Raw genomic sequence first — 22,983 nt, forward strand, 5'->3', positions numbered from 1 at the left:
TTTCAATACCTCAGCATACAGACTTGTGAAATACATTGTACCAGTTGTGTATCTTCTTTTCTGTTGAGAAGCGGAAGATTTGAAGCACATAATTAGAATGCCTTTTCATTTTAAGGTTTATGGGGTGCTGTTTAAAGTAACTATAGGTTGTTAGTAATTCCACTCTGGCTATTGCAACAGTTTTAAGAAGGATTACTGCAACATTTTTCCTTCTTTGCACTTCCAAAAAGCCAAGAAAAAGGTTGCAGTCTCAGAAATCTTTTTAAGCACTCAGTCTCTAGTGGTGAGAATTCTTACATTTGTGTCTGGCTGTCTTGTTATCTTGTAGCCTGTATCTGACTAATCTGCTTTGGTTGCTTGTTCTTCTCATTTATGGGGTCTGAGCAATTGTGTACACATCAGTTGCTGAGACACTGTATTTAGTAGTAAACACACTGAGTACTTGTCAGTCACAGCCTGGTATGGATGAGATCAGACTATTCTCTTGTGCCAAGCAAAGATGTGCATCCTAACTAAAAAGGAGATGGCCATTTTGTTCTTGCAATCTGTTAAAGCAGACTGTCTGCTGTAATCTGTTAACTTTTCCCCCTTCCTCACGTAAAAATGGAAGCTGCCCCATCTGTGTTGCTTTGCATGCTCACTCTACCCCTGTATTTAAGCATGTTTTCCTTCCAGTAAGGTTGTTTGAAAGTCTCAGCTGTTGGAAGGGTGAGCTGCAGGAGAAAGTATTTTTCTGAGGTATCTGTTTTTTTTTTTTTCTTTCTGCCTATACCTGTTCCCCACTCCCATCTTAGAGCCTTGCAAAGAACAAGGGTGCATGAATAAAACTTTCAGCAGGTGTTCCATAGCTGTGGGGCTAGGCTATAGCTTTGTCCAGTGAAGCTGGACAAATACTGTCTGGGACACATCAGACCTGACCTGGAGGTGGGGATTAGCACTAGTCTTTCATCTTTTGCTGCTTTATGCATTAGAACTGTTTGTTTCCTTACAGTTTCCATGTAAGCATGTACACTTTGTGAGCCTGGATTATATCTGCTTTTGAATTATAAAGGTTTTTATTGAAAACAAGCACAAAAAAACTTTTGTTCTTGTTTGCTGATCAAAACACTGTCAAACATGTTTCTTGAAACAGCCACTGTTTGTTAGGTAGAATTGAGTGTAACAATACTGCTGGTGTGTGGAAGTAATAGCTGTATGCAGCCTGACCTTCAAGTCAGAATGGCCCTTTGTGGGGGAGTTCCTTCAGGTCTTTGTAGCCTTCTCTTGTTGTGGTTGGATGCTTCCAGCCGAAGCCTGAAGAATGTTGAGTGCTGTCGGATCCGGAATGTGCTTCCATTGTAAAGACCCATAAATTGCAGCTGCACCTGTGGGGGAGAGGAGACGGTGTCACTGTGGGTGAGATGGAGAGATGCGCTGGAATAGCTGTCTCCCCACAGAACTGAAGAGAGTCAGTCATCATGTGTCAATTATCCTTGACATTTGATGCTCTCCGTAAGCATCTAACTGGCATGTTGCTGGGAGCAGCCATCCTTTCACCCTTCCCCAATCCTCAGCTTTCCAGAGAGGCCCCAAGCTGTTCGGCCACAGCACAATTCAGGTTGTTTTGTCAGCTGAAGCGTGCTTCAGAGAGGATCATCTTGGCTTAGTTCCAGTGACGTGCACGAGCTCTTGCTTCTGTCATGTAGTTGCTATGTGCCGTGTAAATGCTATGCTGAGAATTAAAAGTTGCAGGAAGAAAATGGCACTGGTTTAGGTGTCAGCATATTGCCAGGCGGGTTAAAGCATGCTCTGTGTTCACATCCTTCACTTATGTGTTGCTGCTTATTGCTTCTTGTGGTGAGTCTAGTTACAGTAGTAGTGGTGCAGCTGCTCTCATTAAACAAGGCCTCCCAATTTTTAAAGGCTCTTAAGTTTTGTAATTGGAAATCTGTAACTATATATACGTCAAGGGGCTAAGTATATTGTCCTGTCTATTGAAGGCTTAAAGTCATTTACATAATTGAGCAATGAAATCATTAAAATACTTCTATCCGTGGTTCAGCTTTGCAGTTAGGTAACCCATATGTTCAGTAAAAAGCGTCTGCTGGCTAAGCTTGACTTGCAACACTTACTCTGAGCTCCTACAGTGCAGGATGACTGGATCTGACAGAGTCAGAAATGAGCGTGCCCACTGCCTGCCTGACACGCCTCTCCTTGTGTCAATGTTTGCTATGCAGTCCAGCTGCTCTTTTCTTTCCCGTGTTGATGGCATTCTGCAGATGCAGAGCATGCGTGGTCAGCACTCGTAGCCCAGGGCGGTCTGGTGAACTAAAGCTCTGAAACAGATGGAGCACAACCAGGGGCGTACTATGGAGTCTGACATTCTTACTTAATTGTCTTGGCGTGTGCTCTGTTACAAAACGTGCTGAAATCCACATCTGTGTTCTATGTGCTGTAGATAAAGGAATAGCAAGAACTGCGTGCTCTGGCACAGGAGGACACTTCTGATTAAATGAACAACATCTACTGTCATACATTCTGCAAACCAACTTCTGCTTTGTCAGAGTGTATCTCAGCATCTCAAGATGTGCTCAGTATAGATGTGACTTTGTACTGCAACCAGTCATTGGTTATTTTGTATGTAGAGCCATGTCCTGATAGAAACCTGCTTTGGCGTAGTGCTTTTAGCCTTTGTAAGAAAATCTTTAAAAAAAAAAAAAAAAAAAAAAAAATTAAAACCACGGCATGCAAAAATCTCTCTTCTGGTCTTTAATGTGCAAAGCAGCTTTTCCTGGGATTATTTGTCGTCTTTGTTCTGTTTTTGAAACTTCAAAACATGCATTATTGAATGGAAGTACCTTCTTTAGCCCATCTAGGTAGTTAGAGAACAAAAAGCAGAAAACCATACCATCTTTGTATTGTGGATCTCTCCCATTTTAATGGCTTGCCTGATTAGATTATAGTAATTGACTGCAGAACAAATGAGGTGAGTTATAAAAGGATGTAGGTAGGAAAGGTTGACTGCCATGCTTCTGCTGATCAGTGTGGCTTTAAACGTGGTAACCAATGTGCTGACATGCTTTAACACAGCAGTTGTAACTCCCCATGGCGGCTAGCTGCATCCCAAGCCTCAGATAGTTCCTAGTGCAGTTTGTCACTGACAAAATAATGGGGTGGGACTTAGTTTCCTGTGTGCTCTATGGCACTCTGCAAACATTGATGTGGATGTAGGTTTGCTTACAAGAATGTTTTTCCTGTGTTATCATCTTGAAAATATTGTTCAATGTCCCAAAGACTGCTGGAACTTGTATTTGATGCTCAAAACCAGCATGGTGCAACTTCTTTCAAAACCTTTAACTCAGTGTAAAAATGCAAGGATCTGCAAAAGCAGAACTTTTCCTGAAGTGAGAATTCTGACATAATGTTTTGCTTTCTTTTGCTAATAAAGCTGTTGGGACTTGCATTGCTGGACAGGGAACGCTGGAAAACAGTCTGTCCTTGTGTCTTCCAGCTGCAGTCTGGTTTTTTTATTTCCTCTTCCCAACTCCCTTCTCAGAACACTGATCAAAAGCACAGAAGGGAGAATAATGAAAGTGCTCTCTAGCTTAGGGACATCTTGATTACTTTTGGTAATGTCATTACCTTAAGCTCTAATTGTTTAAGAAAAACAAATTGTTACTGTGCTCTTATTACTCCCCTTTATCTGCTAACTTTCCTTCCACACTAGGGCTCTGTTTTGGAGCACATGGTTTCCCTTATGTTTAAAAGCAAGCTAAGTGCTACTCAAATTAAACATATTTACAAGTAGGTTGCTTTAGAAGCCATGGATGGAGCTGACTTGTTCACATTTTTCAGCAGTGAAAAGCTGAAGGTTCGTGTAGAATACAGTATGTCCATAAAAACACATTTTTAGCGACTGCTTTAGCTGTCACTGGCTTACTGTAGATGCAGTTTAAACAGCATTGGTTTCACAATTCAACATATAGAATTATCCCTGGAAGCTGTTTCTCAATAATAATAATAATAGCCTTGAAGACCTGGGACTTGCCCCAGCAGCACCTCGTATTCCTATGCGTGCACGTGTGGTTGGGCAGCAGCCGCTTCCACCCTCTCTGTCCTCTCGTGCTTTATTGAATGAATCTCTGAAGAATGAGGTTCAGAAGGGAGGGAAGTTGCTTCTCAGCATGGCATTTCTGAAGTTAAGTTATGAAGAGGGCTGCAGTTTATTAGAGATTCAGCATATTGTCAGTTCTTGACTTGGTGTCTAGCACTGTACTCAGAGTTTTTCTAAGCACAAGCTGTAATTGAGGAAATGTGTGTACTTTGGAATGTCAAGTCCAGATGTTATCTCAGTGGTATCTGCCAAATACAAATTTCGTGGAAGAATCCTTTTCCTATGTACAATGGGGAGGTTTGTTTGTTTGTTTGTTTGTTTGTTTGTTTTTTAACGCTCTATGAGGCTTTAGAAATGTCCTTTTGGGTCTTTATCATTAGCAGAGCTGTTTGGAAATCAGAAACCTTAAGGCAAAAATTGAGTTGTAAATAGCTTGTGATGACCAAAAGCAAAAAATAGTCACATGAGGAAGAAACAAGGCTTTCTGTATTTCAGTAGCTGGTGTTGTGTGGCTGTAGAGGCTGCATCACTTTTCTTTGCTGAAGTCTTTTTTTTTTTTTTTTTTTTTTTTTTTTTTTTTTTTTAGGGTTTTCTTTGTAGAAGCTTGGCCTTTAGGCTGTTCTGCATCAGCCTCCATAGGTTATAAGATGTACAGTGATTAAATTTGAGCTTTCTGAGCCTTTAAGTTATGAACCATGCCTTCCTATTTAAAGCCAAGCAACCAGACTCAGTATGGCTACATGTGGTCTGGTTTGTCTTTCATTTCTATGTGGCTTAGAAATAAAATGCGGTTTATCTTGAAAAAACTAGAAGGAGTTCTTAGTCAGGACCTCTCCTATTGTAAATGTTAGCTTCTTATAACCAGTAATTCTGATGTTGGTTGTGGTCCAGAAATGCTGAGAAAAGACATTCCACTGCAGCAGAAATCTGTGGCTGACGTGTAGTTCTAAACGCAGTGAGATTCTCCAAAGTTTCTAGCTGACCAACATCAGGTGAAAAGCAAAGGGTTTTTTTTTTTCTTGTTTGTTTTTTTCTTTTTTTTAAACTATGTATCATCCTGTGGTATTGGAGGGATTGTGCCTAGGCTGTAGGTGATGTTGAGGCAGAGGCCAGGAGGGCAAAACTCCAGTGCGATGGGTACTTTCAAGCCAGTTTACAAAGCTGAGGAAAGCTCTAGGTTCCACAGATAGCAAGAATGAACATAACTTCAGGAGGACATTGAATGTTTTTCCCCTAATATCGGCAGTAATATTGGAGGCACTATGTTGCTGAACTTCTGTAGCTGATGTTGGATGTTAAGTCATGTTTTTCCTTATGCTCCTGAGGTGATGGATAAAAGATGCTTGAACACTTTAGTACAAAGAATTTTTCCTCATCTGGTGCAGCTGAGTCTGGAACGCACGCACTATGTAATGTTGCACGGGATTTCTGTGATGGCTTCCACAGCTTGATCTTGAAGATAACATAACTTGGGGTAAAGAAACCCAAGTTAAAGCTTTAAGAACAACTCCAGATGACCAAAAATGTCTTTCTCCCAGCCCTCAGAAAGAACTGCCACAAAGTAGTGAATTATCTTGCTTTGGATCTTAAATATGTTATAGGGTGAGGCTGCTTTAAACATTCAATAGAGTTGCTGTAAAGATAATGGTTTTTTTTTGATTGCTTTGTTTTCATTCTTCCCGAGTTTTCCTGGTGTTTGTGTTTTTCACAGCATTTGCTTTTGTTTCTGTCAACTGCAGAACTTTGTTCCTTGCCTTAGCGCGGCTCTGTTCAGCTGCGATGTCTCACTGTGTCAGTTAGCACTTTGTACTGGCTAGAAGAACATCTTCATTATGCAAACCTGAATGTTGTCTGGTCATTATGCCAGCGTGAGGATCTTTGAGATCTCTAAGATCTGAAATTTAAGAGCATTAAATGAGTTTAAAAACTTGCAGCTGGCAGTGCTGAGGTGATAGTATTTGTTTTATTCTTCTGATACTTGCCTTGCCTCTCCAAACATCTGACTGTTTTTGCATTTTTCATTAACTTCTGTGGCATGAAACCTCTGAAAAGAAGTCGCTACTGACTTGATGTGAATTGGTTCAGGTTACTCTCATGAACAATTTTTCAGCGCGCAAATTAAATTGAAATGGAAGGTGTTTGCAAGGTCTGGCCTCAATATAAAGGACTTAATGCTCTTACACATAAATTAAGGCCTATTTAAATTGTAGGAGCCTTGAATAATATTTTGAAGACACTGAGTAAAGCTAATATTAGCAAGAAGGTAAATGGGAGAGCCAGGTAGTTGTTCTTGAGTTCAAATTACCAGAGTCAGGAAGTTAAATGTTAAAAGCATATATAATTTTAAAGTTCTTGATTAAAATTGAATGCCTCACTCTGGAATTTGTGGTATTTGTGTTAGTTCTGTTCAACACTTCATCTGCATGAAACTAGTGATGTGTCTTAGGAGCTCATCAGAAGTATTCTAAACTGACAGGATCACATTGCTGGTGAAAACAGTATGATCCTCCAATGGTAGTAAATGTAAAGAACTGTTTCAAAAGCAAGTGAGCTCATTAGCTTGTTTCTTTGTCAACTTTGCCATGATTATATAAACTCTTTAAATGTACTCTTGTAAATTAGATCTTATGTTGCATGTTTCTTTGTACATCTGCGTAGGCATCAGCTTTCCTCGCTGAACCTCAAAATATTTACAGTCTCAATTGTTTTCTTGTTCATCTGCTCTGTGGAATAAGCTTATTGAGACATGTGCTAAACGTATAAAATACTTGTTGAAAACTTGAGTGTTTGATATTTTTTTTTTCTTTTTTCTTGTATGAAGAAAATAAACAAGCAACCAAAAAAGCAACAAAATGAATCAGATCAACTGGTCTCTTCTAACCGACACCTTCAATCCATCCATCAGTCCTTGCTGATCATGAAAAGAAAAGCATGGTTTGGTTCAAGGACATGTCTTCCTCTTTGACCAGAGGCATGCCAGGTTCTCAAGGGCTGTATGAGAAGTAGATGTAACCATTGATAATTGTTGGTTAGTTCTTGGTGTTCGGTCACGTTCCTGTCTAATGCTGCAGGTGGCTGCTCAGAGGCCATGAATACTGGACTTCCAGTGGCAGACAGTCATAGCAAGGAGAGACTTCAGAGTGTATTAAGGTAGATATGAAGGAAGGTAGTTTATCTGAATTTTGAGTAAGTGTGAGCAGCCTTGGGAATTGGTACTTCTCCAGCAGGGATGAAATTCTGCTCTTGAATGAAGACTTAAGTGAAAGATCTTACAGATTACCACTTGGTGTTGAAGGCCTTCAGTGTTGGCTCTTTATCATGTGGAGATTCTAGAGATGAATCACGTGGGAATGTTAGAAGAATCTTGTTTTGGTTGCTTGGAAGCTATGAGATCACCTGCTGACTGTTGTGTATACGTGGCTGATTTTAGCATGTAAACAGGAAACAGTGCGGGGATATTCAGGACACTTATTACAGTAGAAGTCAAGCATGTGTTACATCCACTAATAGGCATGCAGAGAATGGCTAACACTTATGTAACAATTCCTATTCCTATTGCATTTTCTGTGTGCTTTCCAATACCAGTCTGTTAGAATTTTCCATACTGCTGTTTTTTTTTTTTTTTTTTTTGACTGTTTTGAGGAGGATTTGAGAGGTTTCTTTTCAGCGGTGATGGTATCTCCAGGCTTATACCTGTGACAAGAGGTGAATTGCTTTATAGGTTTTACATACAGGTAATGCCCTTAGAAAAGAGAAATTTTGAGAGAGCTGTGTTATACTTGTGGTGATGCAGCTTCTTCATGTTGCAGGGTCCATGATGACCTGGTAAAAGAGTGTAGCTTTGTTTTGGGAGTTTGGTACAGCGTTCATACCTCCAAAGGGCCTTAAGAGAAGGCTGATGCAATGAATATACAGCATGTTCGTTGCTGAGAGTGGGACTTGGGGCAATTGCATCTGGGTGCGTTGCTGGCTGGCTGAACAGGCCCAGTAGGCTGCAAACTGTATGTAGGCTGAGCTGGAAATTCAAAGCTGATTCATCCTGAAGGAGGTGGCTTATCTAATGTGCATGTGGGTATGGAATTAACTGTTGATTAAGACTTCTCTGATTGTATATTGTTGTCTAGAGCTTTGTAGTAGCAAATAGAATGAGTAACAGGCAACCTAGAAGATACTGTGAGAATTTCTAGTGCTTTCAACTATGGTAATTCTTAAAAGAGTGTATTAAAATTATATTTAATAATGGCATGGAAGGGCAAGTCTTCATTTTGGACTTGAAAAGAAATTTCCCTGCATAACGAACAGGTTAATTAAAGATAGTAGTACTTTCTTGGCATCTAAGTCTTGTTCTCTCAGAGAGAAAGCTGGCAAGCCCATGCAGATAGGCAATCGATCTTACTGGTGTATCTTGGCCATGAGTAAGATTCCAGTACAGAACATCTTTTATGGGAGATGTTTTTTTCTAATATATATTTATGCTTTGTCTTCTTTCAGATTTCTTGCAATTATTATTATACATAGGAGTATGTTTGCATGAGGACAGAGAGGTGGGGGGGGGGAACAAAAGTAGAACTCAACTTGGTGGGAAGTTCAAGAGTTTATCCTTATGCTCCCCTGTCCCATTTTTGTCTAAGCCTGTTTTTTTGTAATAACTTGGATACATACTCTTTAAATGTAGATTATTATGGCTTATGTTGCATATCTGAATGTTGACCAATAGCAAAATGCAACTAAGTTTTGTCAGGTGTTGAGAGAGAAGATCTTCGTTTAGTATAGTGCCTTTCAAAAACACTCAGGATAAAAACGTATTGCCGAGATTTTGTTTGTGTGAACACAAAAAGCTAAGGTAGCAGCTGGCTTAGTGTGGGACTTGGTGCCAGGCTGTAATCCTCAGGGTGGGGGGTGCCAGTGAGATGTGACTCAAGGTCTTACTTTCCCTTCAGTTGTAGGGTTTTTTTTCCCCTTTAACAGGGTTCTTACAGGCACTCATTATGTTGATCATGAGTATACCACACAGATGTTTAACAGGTACAACTTACTTCAGAGCTTATCTTTTATGCATTACAGCCCCCTTCCCCCACCCCGAGAAGATGAGTCCTTTTTACAGGGCAGACTTGTAAGTACATGAATAACACATAGTTTGAGCAAGTGAGTTATTGCTTTTCCAGTGTGTGCTGATCAAACCCTACAGATATTTGTTAATGGGTATGACCATACATTTCTTTTTAAGTCCAAAACCAGCCAGCCAAAAACTCCAGTACCATTCTTCAGACTAAATTTCATTCTGCTGTTTAGTTTCCACTAGCAAGCTTCCCTTTCAAAAGGAATCTTGCTTAAGCTAAACTATGTAAACAAGACCCGAAACAGTAATTGTAAGTAGTGCTTACTATATACAAGTTTATGCACAGATATTGCAGTATAGTTAAGGCTTTGATAACACACACACACACACACACACACACACCTAGAAGTCATCTGTATTACCTCTAGCAGGTATTTCCATGTATTACCTGCTCTTACAAAGCTTGTGTGTGAAGGGAATGGAAGATACTCCTGTTGTAAATCACAGTGGAAGACTGCTATTGGGACGGAACCTGGATGAAGTCAGCAAAGTAAGAAAGTGTGTCAGGTATTCATATTCACTTCCATGACTTTGTGCAGACAGGGTAGATTTGTTTCTTTGTTCTACAACCTGACAAATGCTGTCAAGTGATTGCTCAGGGTGTAGTAATGTAAATGCACACATTAACGAATGTTTGGCTCCCTATCAGTCTATGCCAAGTCTGTCAACCTGTCAGTGGGTGGGCAAATTGCTCTCATCTGTTATCAAACTTGTTAGGGCAAGCATAGCAAATGACATTGTCCCCAGAGTGTCTTAGATTGACTGAGTGTCCTGAACAGCTTGTACTATCAGAGAATACTTGTGGCTTTTGTCTCTGCATTTCAGAGAGACAAAAGAATAAAATTCCAGACACCCTCCAGTGCTTCTGGCAATTCTTTGGCAATGCCAGTAGACTGAGGTTGTAAATATGCTGTTGGTTTAATGGCTTTGTGTTTTGGGAGTGTCGGTGCAAGCTGTACTTCTGAGAGACTTGAGAGACTTCCATAGCATTGTATAAATATGGAATATGTCTAAAAATAGTTATTTGCGTTATATTCAAACCTGAAAACATGAGTATTGTTTACTGGCTGAATGTGTTCTGTGGCCAATATCTCATTAATTGGTCAGATGTGAGTTCTGCTGCTTCCCTTCAGAAATTACTGTTTCTAATAGTTGTGTGTGGTAATGCTAGTTAAAGTGTAGGACTGTTGATTATGTGATAATACATGTCATGTGTGTTTTGATAGTTATATTGATACACAAACGCATTGTTCTGGGTTTTCGAGGCTTTGCTGGTCCTTTTTGGATTGGTGGTTTTTTTCTAGTTTGTGTTTTGATTTCCATCTCGTAATATGTTTAAGAAAGATCTCTCTTGGAGTGAGCAGAATGTCCATGGAGGAGGTGGCTGTACCGAAGGAGGAGTGCTGCACTAACTGCTGAGTGCAGCTGGGAAACAGCAAGAGTTAGGTGTACGATTGGCAGAGAAATCACATTGGTAAGCAGGATTACCCCTAGATCTACTGGAGAAATAAAGCAAATGACATCACGTTCGGCTGAAATCTGTTTCCATCTGTGGAAGCTGGCTTTGTTCTTGTCTGCTACATTAGTGCAGTGTGCTAATGTATGCCATGAAGTACAAAGTAGGTTTTAAAAATAACACTCAATCTTTTATGTTTGAAAAGCTTTGGGCTAGTCACTGCAACCTTCAAATGCATTGTATAGTTACTGTAAAAATAGCAGCGGAAGAATGTGCTTATAATGTGTGACAGTAGGTACTGCTAACAACTCTGAGGTGTTTGGGGTGTTGGTGTGAACAGGAAATGCTCTGCTGTCAGTGTAGCTTTGTCAGTAGTGTGGATTGTACCCAGCTCCCTTCTGCCGTTCTGCAGATCTCTGCCTCTGTCTTCAGTCAGCTGCAGTGAGCAGCCTTACCCTTGGCTCTGCGCTAATCTGTGATTTATAGAGTGAGGGCAAAGCTTGATTTGCCGGAATAAAGATCTGCTAGTTGGGGAAAACAAACTGTCTTGGTCACATCTGTGTTGTGCTGGGTGACATTCTGTTTTTCACTGGAGGTGTTCTGTGGCTGAGCTTTGTGATCTTCCTGCTACTTCAAGAACAGTTGTTCCCAAAGCAGTGCTCTCAAAAAGAAGTTGCGTTATATCAGATGATCTAACAAACTTTTGAGGATGTTACGATTGGAAAAAGTTGCTGTTTGATTTTAAAGCTAAGCTTTTAAAATAACAGCAATGTTAATTGACAGTAGATTAAATGGAAAACTGCAGACCAAAGGTCTATTCAGTAAAAGATGGGGTCTGTTTCTCTTTTGTATGCTTTGCAGGAAGAAACTTGCATGTACAGTCTGCAAACAGCCATATGAATAGCTTTGGACTATTTTTGACAATTGTGAGGTGCTTCAGTGACCAGTAATCACTGGCATGTAATTATGAAGCCACCTGACAGTTAGCAGTGGTTATGATGTTCGCAGACCTCTTTTGTGTCCTTACTGTTGGAAGAAATTTCCATGCTTATGAAGTCACAGTTACAATTATTGAATTAATGAGGCTTTCCTTTATCGGTGGTGTTCAATGGTTCTAGTCTCAGCCCTAAGGAGCAGGAAAGGTGAGCGCCATCGGAGCTGATGGGTTGCTGAATGGAGTATTCCACAGGGACAAAGAAGAGAGAAAGAGCTCTCCTCTGCAGGAGTTGATCCAAATGAAAGGTGTCAGGTCTAGTATTCCTTCTGCTTCCATATCTCATGTTGGAGTACACCAAGGCTTTTTTGAACCGATGTTGTCAGGATCTTCTCTTAGTCAGAAGGAAAAAAAAAAAAGCATTTAGGGTGTTTTGACCCAAAATCAAGTGCATCAAACTCCCAACCACATGCCCTGTATATTGGGAAAGCTGTGGCAGTCTTTGCTGTTAGTGTGCTGAAGAAGGTAAAGGCTTCGGGGCTTTTTCCATTTAAAAAACTAACAAACAAACAATCACGAACTGCTACTTTCTGTTTTGTACTCCTAGTATTACCAGTTATTTAAAGCTACAATATTTTTAATAGTTTATAATTTACATATTAGTTCATATTAGTTGATTATTTACTTTGGTAGATATTGACCATTTGAATGTAAGATGTACATCACTCAGACGGGCCCTTTAAGATACTATGTGATGCGCGTCTTTCTTTGCACGGCTTTAAGAAGTTTAAGTTCTGAGCTTGCTTAGGAGCTGGCTGGGTATCCCTGGAAGGGTGAATTTCTCCCACACATAACCATCCTCAGCAATTGGTAAGCAGTGTTGCAGTGGTGTTGCAGACTTTGCTGTAGCTGCTTTAGGCAGTTGGTAGTAAGGGTGGGCAGGTGCCTGGCTTTGCACAGTGTGATAAGTGGGTGAAAGAGAGTGCAGAGCTCTTTCAAGGAGATGGCAACTCCTGCTGTTCAATTTATCATAAAGAACAGTTCCTCCAGTTTGTGGGCAATATTTTTAGTAAAACCACTGTGTAATAACAAACTTCTGTTACAGCAGATCTTTTCTTCTGATCCTGCTCTCACCATAGTTGGATAGCACCCTTTCACTCTGCTCTGCGCTCTGAGGAACTTTAGTAGAAACTAGCTGTCTAAGCAAAACTGAATTAATTCCCACTTGTCTGTATGTCCACATGTTGGTTTTGAAAAGTTCTAGCAAAACAAACTCAAATAGCAGAACTCATTTTGTTACAAGTGCTTTTTTATTCTTAAATATTGCAGGACTCCCTTCAAGCAAACTGTAACACTGTTTTTGGTTTTTTTTTTTTTTTTTTTTTTTTTTTTTTTTTTTTTTTGTTTCAAACCAGAGAATGTTAATAAGTTAGTTGGATTGCTCTGATGATGTATTGTTACTGCTTTCCTATGTATGGTACAACTAACTCTGAAAACTCTTCTTATTTTCTGATAGGCTGGTGTTCGGGATGCTGTATCCTGCATATTACTCGTACAAAGCTGTGAAGACAAAAAATGTGAAGGAATATGTAAGTCACGCTGCTTTTAATTGTTTAATTAATTAGATGCCTCTGCTGAGATAAAACAGACATTTTCATTATGTAGTGCAATAAATTATATGGAAGTTTGGTTTGATCATATTGGCAGTAGATACAAAACCTGTGTGAATGTAGTGGCAGTGCTATGTTTTTTGTTTTGAACGATAAAGCTTAGATTCTGAAACTTTTCATATTGGAATGTATCCAACATACTGTGCTGCCTAAAGAACAGGAGGATTTTAAAATATAAGATTTATGTTAGCTGTATTTCAGTTAAGTACCTGAAATAATGCAATTCTGGACAGAGAGGAGGGAAGGAAGTTTCTGAATTCTGCCCACACCTGTGGGTAAGCTGTGACAGATTTACTTCTTGGTGACCATGTCAGTAGTAGTAGTAGTGGTTTAACTGTTGCATGGAGATCAAGAGGATATTCAACCCGAGAAAAGGGATAGCTCTTCAAAGATGAGGACAAACGTAACCAGGGAGGGAGAAGATCTGATTAAGATGGTGAAGAAGAGCAAAGCAAGCCAACATAACCCAAACTATGATTCTATGGGGAGAGACATTTATGCGGTTCAGAATCCATCTGTTTATGTTTCAAAGTGAACAGTGATAATTATTGTAAAAATGACATGCAGTTGTGAGAAGCTTTGGTCTCTGAATTACTTGCCTATTTTAAGAGACAGCCAAACTTGATTTTGGCAACTCACTTATTGCACTTCGACTTGGCTCCTTGACTTAGGATAGTCAGTGCTGTTGGCATTTTAATTTGGCAGTTGTAGCTGTGACTTAATGCTGCTGTCTGGGTGTTTAATGGTGCTGCTCTGTACTTTGCTGCAGCATCAGAATGTAGTAGCTGTTGTTCCTCCTCTTGTATGTCTTGCATTTAGCTTGGTTGCATCATCAAGGCTTCAAAGTGGACCTTGTGTTCATACTTCTAATCAGCTTATACACGGAAACCACACCTTATTTGTGCATATAGAGCTAATGCCTGCCACAGGTGAGCTTCTAGGAGGAAAAATTGTCAAAAGTAAGGGAACTTCCTCTGTACTGTTCTTTCTTTACCTGTTAGGAAGTACATGATGCAAAGAACATAAATCCAGTTTTCCTCCTTGCTCTCTCAAAAGGCATCTATAGTGTTAATAGAGGATGGCAGTTGCCAATTCTAATGCAAGAAATAATCTTAAGAAGTGATTAAGTATGTAAGTAAGTATTCTAAAAAAAAAAAAAAAAAAAAATATGACACTAAGATTCTCACTCAATTGCCCAAATAGCAGAGACTTTTCTTTTTTGAGATGCCTGTCACACCAGACCTTTAGTAGAGCCTCGAATTGTAATGTTTCCAATTGTTTCAAATTTTATTCAATTTGGTTTTTCAATCAGCTGTGGTCTTTGACCAGTCTCTGCATCTGCAGGTGCATCCACAATGTTCCCCAGACTGAGATGAATAAGAAACATCACATTGTTTCTAAGCCTTCTTTAATTTTTCAGCACAGCTCTAAGACTTTTTCACAGCTAGGGAATGACAGTGATTCCTCAGTGAGTTACCACAGCATTGCAAGTTGGGATAAATGTCCTGATAGATCTTGGGAATGATCCATGTTTCATCTTCCCACCTGGATCATTTTCTTCAGAGAGAGTGTAGGTTATCGCAGCGTTCCACATGGCCAGCTCTGCTGCCAGTCATGTTATGGCCCAAGCCCAGCTTCCTTACCAGGGCTATGTGTGGCTCAGGACCATCTGTTTCTGTTTACAGGATTTCAGGAGCTTCATACCAGTGACATTTTGGACATAGCCACTGCTTCTGCCAGGTTTTTGGTTTTGTTTTGTTGTTTTCTTTAATGGTATCTTGACATACTGCGTAGGCCAGGATGCTGCAAAATGTGCACAGATAATTTCTGAAGAAGTGACGGGTTATTGCTTCTGTTTTTGATAATGTAAGGCATGCGTGGACTTTAGGTTCTAGAAATTAAGATCTTTTCCTTTGAGGAGAATTATTTGTTCTTTTAATTACCCTGGTTTAATGGAATGATTGAAGATCTTTAAGGAGTTTTTTCAGTGTATTGCACCAAAGTGCCTGTAATAATCATCTGAAATATAGTTTAGAAGTCTGAACAGCCAGACTTCTCAACTTGGCTTCAAAATTCTGACTTGAAAGGCTGTGTGTGCTTCAGCTGAAGCCAACAAAAATGAGCTTAACACTCAGTCGAAATAAAAGCCTGACAAAATAAATCTGCAGTTGCCCTTTTAACATAAAAAGCAAAACCTAATCAAAGCTTCTGAAGCTTTTATCTTGAAAAGTTGAGTTGGTAATGGTCTGTAGGGCAGCATCAAAACATTGAATATCACCTTTTGTTTTTCCTTATGTTTCTGGTATGGAAGCCATTGAATTGCATGGGTTCACTCATCAGGGATATTTTTTGTACCCAGTGCGTTAGTTCAGTTGGGTTATAATTTGACCTCCTTGAGAATCTTTGCCCTAGCAGCAGCAGGACTCCTGGCAGATGTCATGTGCCCTTCTGCGGAGCGCTCGCTTCTCTTCACAGCATCTGGAGAGAAACTCACCTCCTAATGTTCCTAATTGGATAAATAGATGTTGATTAAATAATGAATAGCCTGGGAAAAATATGTGGGAAAAAGTCAGTACTGAGTGGCATTTTAAACATGCAAAATTGGAGCAAGGATAGATGTTAACTTTATTTTTATTCAGGTGTTGACTCTGGTTCATGGAAGGGTCACCAGTCTAAATGTCACATGGCCTGTCAGAGATGACTTCAGCTGTTGTGTACGTTTGTCTTAGCTTAGTCAAGCCTGAAATATTTAAATCCTCTGAGAGACTGAAGTGTCATCACATGACTGAGTTTCTTTTCAAACTGAAACGCAGAAAAGTATTTAAGATAAATAGGTCTCATGACAAAGGAAGAAGTTTCAAAGCTTAATGCACAGTTATGGAAAAGGCAGCAGCATAGCGTGAGGTTTTAAGACTTACTGAAGTCCACTTCAAAAAAATGTATAGATCAAATCTGAGCTACATGCTTTGTGGGAAACTATGTATACTGCTGCTTTTGAAAGAGCCTAACATGAATTTAAGACCTGAAATGAATTTACTGCATCTGGTAGCAGCAGTTGCTAATTATTTTTTTTTTTAAAGCATAGATGGCACTAGAATGTAAAGAACGTGGGTGTTCAGTTAAGCACTGCCTGTTCAGTTGTTTCTGATTAGCACTGACCTATTTTGGAAATATGTTATGCTTGGCCACTGATGATTTAGAGAAGACATGCATGGAACTACTTCTGTAGTATTTTCTCTGAGAAACATAATCTGTCTAGAAAAAAAGAGCCCGAACAGATGTTCAAGGAAATTAGAGATGTAATTAACTACTAAAATACAGGTTTGAGGTTTTTTTTTTTTTTTTTTTTAAGAGCATTGTCTGATTCCAAAAGAGTGATGTATAGTGTAAATCTTAAAGCAACAACAAAAAAACAAAACCTGAAACAATCCCACCCCCCCTCCAAGCCAAACCAACAAAACCTCCACGCGCACAAATACAAATAAACTCTGAAGCATTGAGGTGCATAGATGTCGGCTCTTTTGTTAGCACAGATTTTGTGGTTCTTGGCATGTGAATAGCATCCAAGTTGCATGAAAATGCTTTTGTTCTGCCTTGCTCCAGTGTCAGTACCATAATGTCAAGTACATAGGGAGAACCTAAATGCAAAGTATAGCTGAATAAAATATGTTGTGAAGTGAAAGTAAGGGCTACTGACTTACTAATGCTGAAAATTTTGACTGTGCTGGAAACATACGGATGAGTGAAATACTCCTTAGTGCTGTACTGGGAGTTGCGCTTCATGCTTATGATAATCTACTGACTCCTTACAGTGTTGTTTTTTCTTTTTCCTCATCATTAAAGCTTATTAGACTGGCTTCATGGACTTGATTCTGCCTCTAAGTGAGGTGGTGACCCTGGTGACCCAGGTATCTAGCTCATGGCTGCCGCCACCAGTTTTTACAAACAAAACCTTCGGGGCCTTTCTATAATTTCAACTGAAGCCAGAAGGAGATGCTGTTGAAATTCTTGCTTTGACAGATTTGAACTGATGGACTGTTAAATGTATTGTGTATTCTATGTAAAGGAAAGAAAAATGAAATCTTACTGATGGTGGTGTTTTAATTTTCAGGTTCGCTGGATGATGTATTGGATTGTATTTGCTCTTTATACAGTTACTGAAACAATAACTGATCTAACAATCTCTTGGTAAGAGCATGCTTTCTACAAACAATGGATGCAATGATATTTGATTCTCACATGCTTTGATTTGTAGTGATGTACCTCTATAAAAGAGGCTGCGCTTGTAGAGGGTATAATTCTCTTTACCCTGCTAGAAGATTTCTGGGATTATGTTTCCAAGCTTGTACAGTGCTGCTCAAGGTGGACACTACAAAGCATCTACCTTTGCTGTAGAAGCTGAATAGCAGAATGAAATGCTTGGAAGCGTAGGTTGACTTTTTTGTTTAGGATTTTGAAACGCAAAGCAACTGTGTTACTTGTTTCTGTTTTTTGCATGTGATGATGTTAATTTCAGAAAATAAATCAATACGTCTATAAATTGCTTAATTTCTGACTTATTGCATGTGTAGAACATTAAATGTTAACATACAGTTGTTGTTTGGAGATACCTTCTTGATTTAATTAATGCTTGTGTCTTTATTCCTGTTGTTAATTTCATGCGACTTTCAACTTGTCTTTAGGTTTCCACTGTATTATGAGCTGAAAATTGCTTTTGTTATTTGGCTCCTTTCTCCATATACCAGAGGGGCGAGTTTAATGTACAGGAAATTTCTCCACCCTCTTCTTTCTTCTAAAGAAAGGGTAAGGAATAACTTCTCATTTTTAATGCCTAATATGGAAATACTATATGCTGAAATACTAACCATTGCTAAACAAGTCATAAAAGCAGATCAGTGCGTTACTGGCTCATCAAGCAGCATGAACTTGGACTAGAAAAGTGCACATGACTGTCTATATTCTTGTTTCCATTTAATTTACAGTCTGAGACTTTGTACTGACATGAGTTAGCATAGTGTTTTCTGGTCTACCTAGCATACCTTTGGTAGTCCAGCTGAGTGGAAGTGATGCAGTCAATTATTCTGCTGGAAGGGTACGGATAGAAGCAAAAGTACAGTTTTAGCAACAGCTCTTCATGTCATCATTTTTTCTAGCATATCCTACAATTAGGACTTCTCAGAATGAATTATATAGGTGACTTTTCTGGTTCGCAAAGTGAAAAGGATACGAAAATAGACTTTCTACTGAATTCTAAGGGACCAGTCTGCAAAAAAAAAAAAAAAAAAAAAGTACGCAAACAGAACATAGCTGAAAGAATATTTAGCTTTATCCAAAGTATAAAGACCCCAGATCTGCTTAATTCTTTTTTAGTATTGTATTTGGATGTGCGGAAAGAGTAATTTGTGAAGACTACTGCTGCTAAACCTTGCCATGTGAAGCATAAGCAGCCAGTGCAATAGGTCAGGACAGGGTTTGGCCTTTACTAGGCAGTTGACATGATTTGAATGATGTCATCTTGGCCTTAGGAAGGTTGAACTGCAGATCTTTGTAACTTCGTAACATAAAGGTATTTTTTCCCTAGTCTGCTATCTATTGTGTATTACCTTGAAGCCTTTACCTCCAACCCTAGCCATTTACCACAGCTGGAAATAAGTGCCCTGGCTTTACAGTCCTTGATACTTACCTGTGTCAGAGCTCTGGTCTCTGAAGCATTTTGTGAGGTGGCTCTACCTTTCTAAGGAATTAATCTCATCTTAAGCGTGTTGTTTACCTTATATAGCATTTGGCTGGCAATTTAAGCTTGCTCCCTACTAGAGACTTTTGTAGCTGCAAGATTTCTGAGTGGGATAAAAGTCTTCTGTTTATCTTCTTGTTTGACCAGACTTGATCCTTTTTTAAATGAACGGAAGATTGGTATACAAAGCTAAGAGTAATTGTTCCATTAAATATTTCCTTCAAGACTTCTTCTGTCATCTTTATTTGAAGAAAAATATTACTGTGGGGAAATGGGATTCTCATGCGCACAGCCTTTTAATACTGAAATATGCTTTGCTTTAGGAGATTGATGAGTACATTGTACAAGCCAAAGAAAGAGGCTATGAGACCATGGTGAATTTTGGAAGACAGGGGTTGAATTTGGCAGCAACCGCTGCAGTGACAGCAGCAGTGAAGGTAACCTGCTTACACTGATTGCCTTTGCCCTTGATATACTTGTTGAATGGTATGATGTGATATTCAGGCTTATACATTCCTACATAAAAAGTTTTAACTCTGCAAATGTTTGGAGAGCCTGGAACACAATCCAAGGGCTTCATACTATGCTTGTTTAAGATGACTTCTATTTATTTTTTCAAATGGTGGGGATCCAATTACTGTAATTCAGAAGATACCATGCATTTTTCTATACAGGCTTTTGGTAAACATGACCATTGTTTCTTTTCTGTCTCTGTTGTGCTTTCTTGTTGGTAAACAAACTATTTAAAGGATTTCTGGCTTCTTTCTGCTGTTTTTCTCCAATCAACTTGAGGTAATTGCATATTTGAAGTAAGGCATGAAAGATTACTACCACAGATAAGTTTCTTGACACAATTAACTTGTTTGCAACTAGTTGATTAAATTATTAAATTAATGCACTAAGCATAGGCTTGCATATTGCTGCTTAGCATTGTTTTACTTTATTTAATTTTGGTTAAGTCATGTAGTAAGCAACCTGTGGTTGTTCTGGATCCAAGTTCCAACAAACCTCATGACCTTCAGACGAATTTCAAAGGATTCTGGGTCTAGCAAAATAAAATGTAAGCTCTTAAGTAAACTTCTGAGCAACTTGAAGGGCCACCAAAAGGAAGTAGAACTGACTAGCAAGTTGACTTTTGTGCTATGTGTATCCATTTAAAGAAAAGCACAAAGAAGTGTTGTAAGAAAGATGTGTGTATCTGAGGTAAATTATTGTTTTGAGGCCATTGGGATTAATTTCCTCTGGGGAATAAATGGAACTGCTGTGTTCATCGTAATGGGACTGAAAACTTGAGAACTGTTAATACATGACAAAAAGTACTATGGTGGTGGTGGTCCTAGGCAGCCACAATTAAAGATGTACAGCTAGCATTTAATTTCCATGCTTTTATGCAAACTTGTTTTCTAAATGAGGCATTTTTTGAGGACTGCATTTTCAAACTGTATCTCGAAAAGGACTGGAAAAAGAACCATGCGTACCTTGTTTGTTCCCTTTCTTTTTTTGAATATGTATGTGGGTGGCAGCTTAAAAAGAACAGTTTTACAGTATGGACACAATGAACCTCACATGCTCAAAGCGTGGTTCAGTTTGACCACTGATTCTTTTTTTGGGACTGGAATTCTTAGTATTGCCATGATGTAGAATGAAATAGAGTACACTTCTAGAATGAACATTTCCAGAATGAAAGTAGGCTGTTTAAAACAAAGCAAACCAACCAACCAAAAACAGTGACAACAAATCTAACTTGGAAATATTCTGCTGGGAAAAAAGTTTTAAGAACTGTGCTATTTAAAATGCTAAAAATGCAAATTCTTTGCTGAACAGCAACCATAACTTAGCATATCGGGCACCTGTAATGATGCTTACACTCTGTGTATTTTCCCTATGTATGTCTGTCTGGTGAAGACTGGATATTTCCTTGTTGATGCTTATGGTGCTACAGAAATACTATAAAATAAATGACACAAATATCTCCTCCCAGTTTCTTCTGAAATATGAGTAACTTCTGCCTAAATGTCATCCGTGTTTGGATTTTGTTGCTATTCAGCTGTAGCTGGCAGGATGCCTGCTCCATTTGTTAAAACTTATCCAACATGCTCATGACCACTCGTACAGAATTACTTCAGTGCAGATGAGAAGTTTGGGTAAAACAACCACAATACCTAAGACCTAAAATAGATATGATTTAAGCAGCATGAAAGAAGAGACCCTCTGAAAATCTTTATTTTGGCATGTCAAACCTCTGTGCAGTTTGTCATTCCAAAAAGCTGAGCATGATTACTCCATGCAGACAAATGGAGACAATGCATGTGTTCTTGATTTTGTTCCCTATTTTTGAAGAGTTGACTGCTGCCTCCAGCAGGTGGGAAGATTATCCCTTCAGCATGAGCTGGTGGAGCATGCTATAGGATTTCAGGGATGGAATTCTGCAGTGTATTAGTGGGATCAGTTTTGATGGAAAGGAGATGGACTTTCATCACTTTTTTTTTTTTTTAAGGGAGCAAGCATGCTTATTCTGACACGTTGGATCTCAATGTTGGTTCTCAAATTAGGGGCAGAGAATGTGGGAGGTTAAAGACAAGAGAAGGTCTGAAGGAAGCTGCTTAGTAAAGCATTCAGGTGAATGATGCTAGGATCTCTGCTTTCTCTGACTGTAGTAAGTTTGTTTGGACTTGAGTAAAATTCCCTGGAAACTCTATGGAATGTTTTCAAGAACGAAAGTGGGAAAGAGCGGTTTCTCCAAGGACTGTCAAAGGAGAATGGATTTAATATTAAATGCTCGATTAGCTGTTCGAAGGAAGCTGAAGCAGACAGATCAGTCTGCTGAACTGTGACCTAGATTTAAGCCTGCTGAGCTGTAAAGTTAAACTGCAGTTGGCAGGAGTTGTGGCTTACAGTTTAGATTCCTATACTGATATTTTTAGCTGGTACTTGTTAGCCACTGTCCACGTGAAGTTCGTGTCCAGACAACATAAGCTGACTGTAAAGCTGCTATTTCTCGTAAGCAGTTGATAAGGAAGTGTGTTTATTTGACTTACTTGCCCTAACTGTATTTGTTGATGTACTCCAGCTGCAATGCAGAGTGTCAAAAGCTGCTAAATGTCATACATTAGAAAAGTGCATTGTTACTGTCCAGTTAATTTGAGAATAAAACTCTTCGAAAAATCCTTATTTTGGAATACTTTAAGATGAAGAACGCTCTAGACTGAATTTTTACAGTTCACTAATTAAAAAAACACCCCCAAAACACTTTGAAGGTATAAAAGAATCAGCAAAAGATGAATTTAATCATATGGAAGTTTCATATGATTAGGGCAGTTTCAACTCCATTTTATATAGCTTTTTTGGAATTGTCTATAACTGAAGTTCCACCAGTAATTATATTTTGGTGCATCTGCTTTCCACATCTTGGAGATGCAATTTTAACTGTACTTTCCAGTTTTTGCCCACACGTATATTCTGACTTCTTGGGCTACAAGGGAATGCTGGCTTCTTTGTCGCCACCAGCACGATTGCTATTAAGCTCTGAAGTGTACTTATGTTAACATAAGTCAAACAAATATTGTTTTTTTGTTTGTTTGTTTGTTTTTTAAAAAAAGAAATCTGCTGCCTTTTCTGTTTTCTCTTGGCCTCGCTGAAGCTTCCTCTTCTTCCTGCCTAGTGCATGATGCAGGAAGGTATCCTGCAGTCAGTTGTGGCACCCAGCCAGTATCACTATTAGCAGCTCAGCTCACCAGCCTTACTGCGTTCATCCCTCCTCCCTGCTGCTGCTCCCTGGCACAATGCAGAGGTCATCCACAGGACAGCAGCCCCTCTGCAGGTTGAGAGGGAACAGAAGTTGTACTCCATCAGCCCGGGTCAGATCTGGGACAGAACAGCTGGGAATGTGGGTGCTGCACACCATGGCTTTGCAGTCACAGGGCTCCAAGCAACTCTAAATGCACCATCTACTGAGAACTTGTCCAGTGAAGCCAAGC

General features: G+C 39.3%; 1 protein-coding gene across 1 annotated transcript in view; it reads left to right on the forward strand.

The window, feature by feature from the left end:
• The window catches only part of REEP3 (receptor accessory protein 3), a 37,312-nt gene that overhangs the window by 2,440 nt on the left and 11,889 nt on the right, over window positions 1-22,983 (forward strand). The window contains exons 2-5 of the mRNA XM_048945050.1: window positions 13,119-13,191; window positions 17,384-17,460; window positions 17,955-18,075; window positions 19,330-19,443. Of these exons, the coding sequence (XP_048801007.1) occupies window positions 13,119-13,191; window positions 17,384-17,460; window positions 17,955-18,075; window positions 19,330-19,443 (385 nt within the window). The remainder of the gene's footprint in view (window positions 1-13,118; window positions 13,192-17,383; window positions 17,461-17,954; window positions 18,076-19,329; window positions 19,444-22,983) is intronic.

Source organism: Lagopus muta, chromosome 5, assembly GCF_023343835.1.
Source record: "Lagopus muta isolate bLagMut1 chromosome 5, bLagMut1 primary, whole genome shotgun sequence".
NCBI lineage: Eukaryota > Metazoa > Chordata > Aves > Galliformes > Phasianidae > Lagopus > Lagopus muta.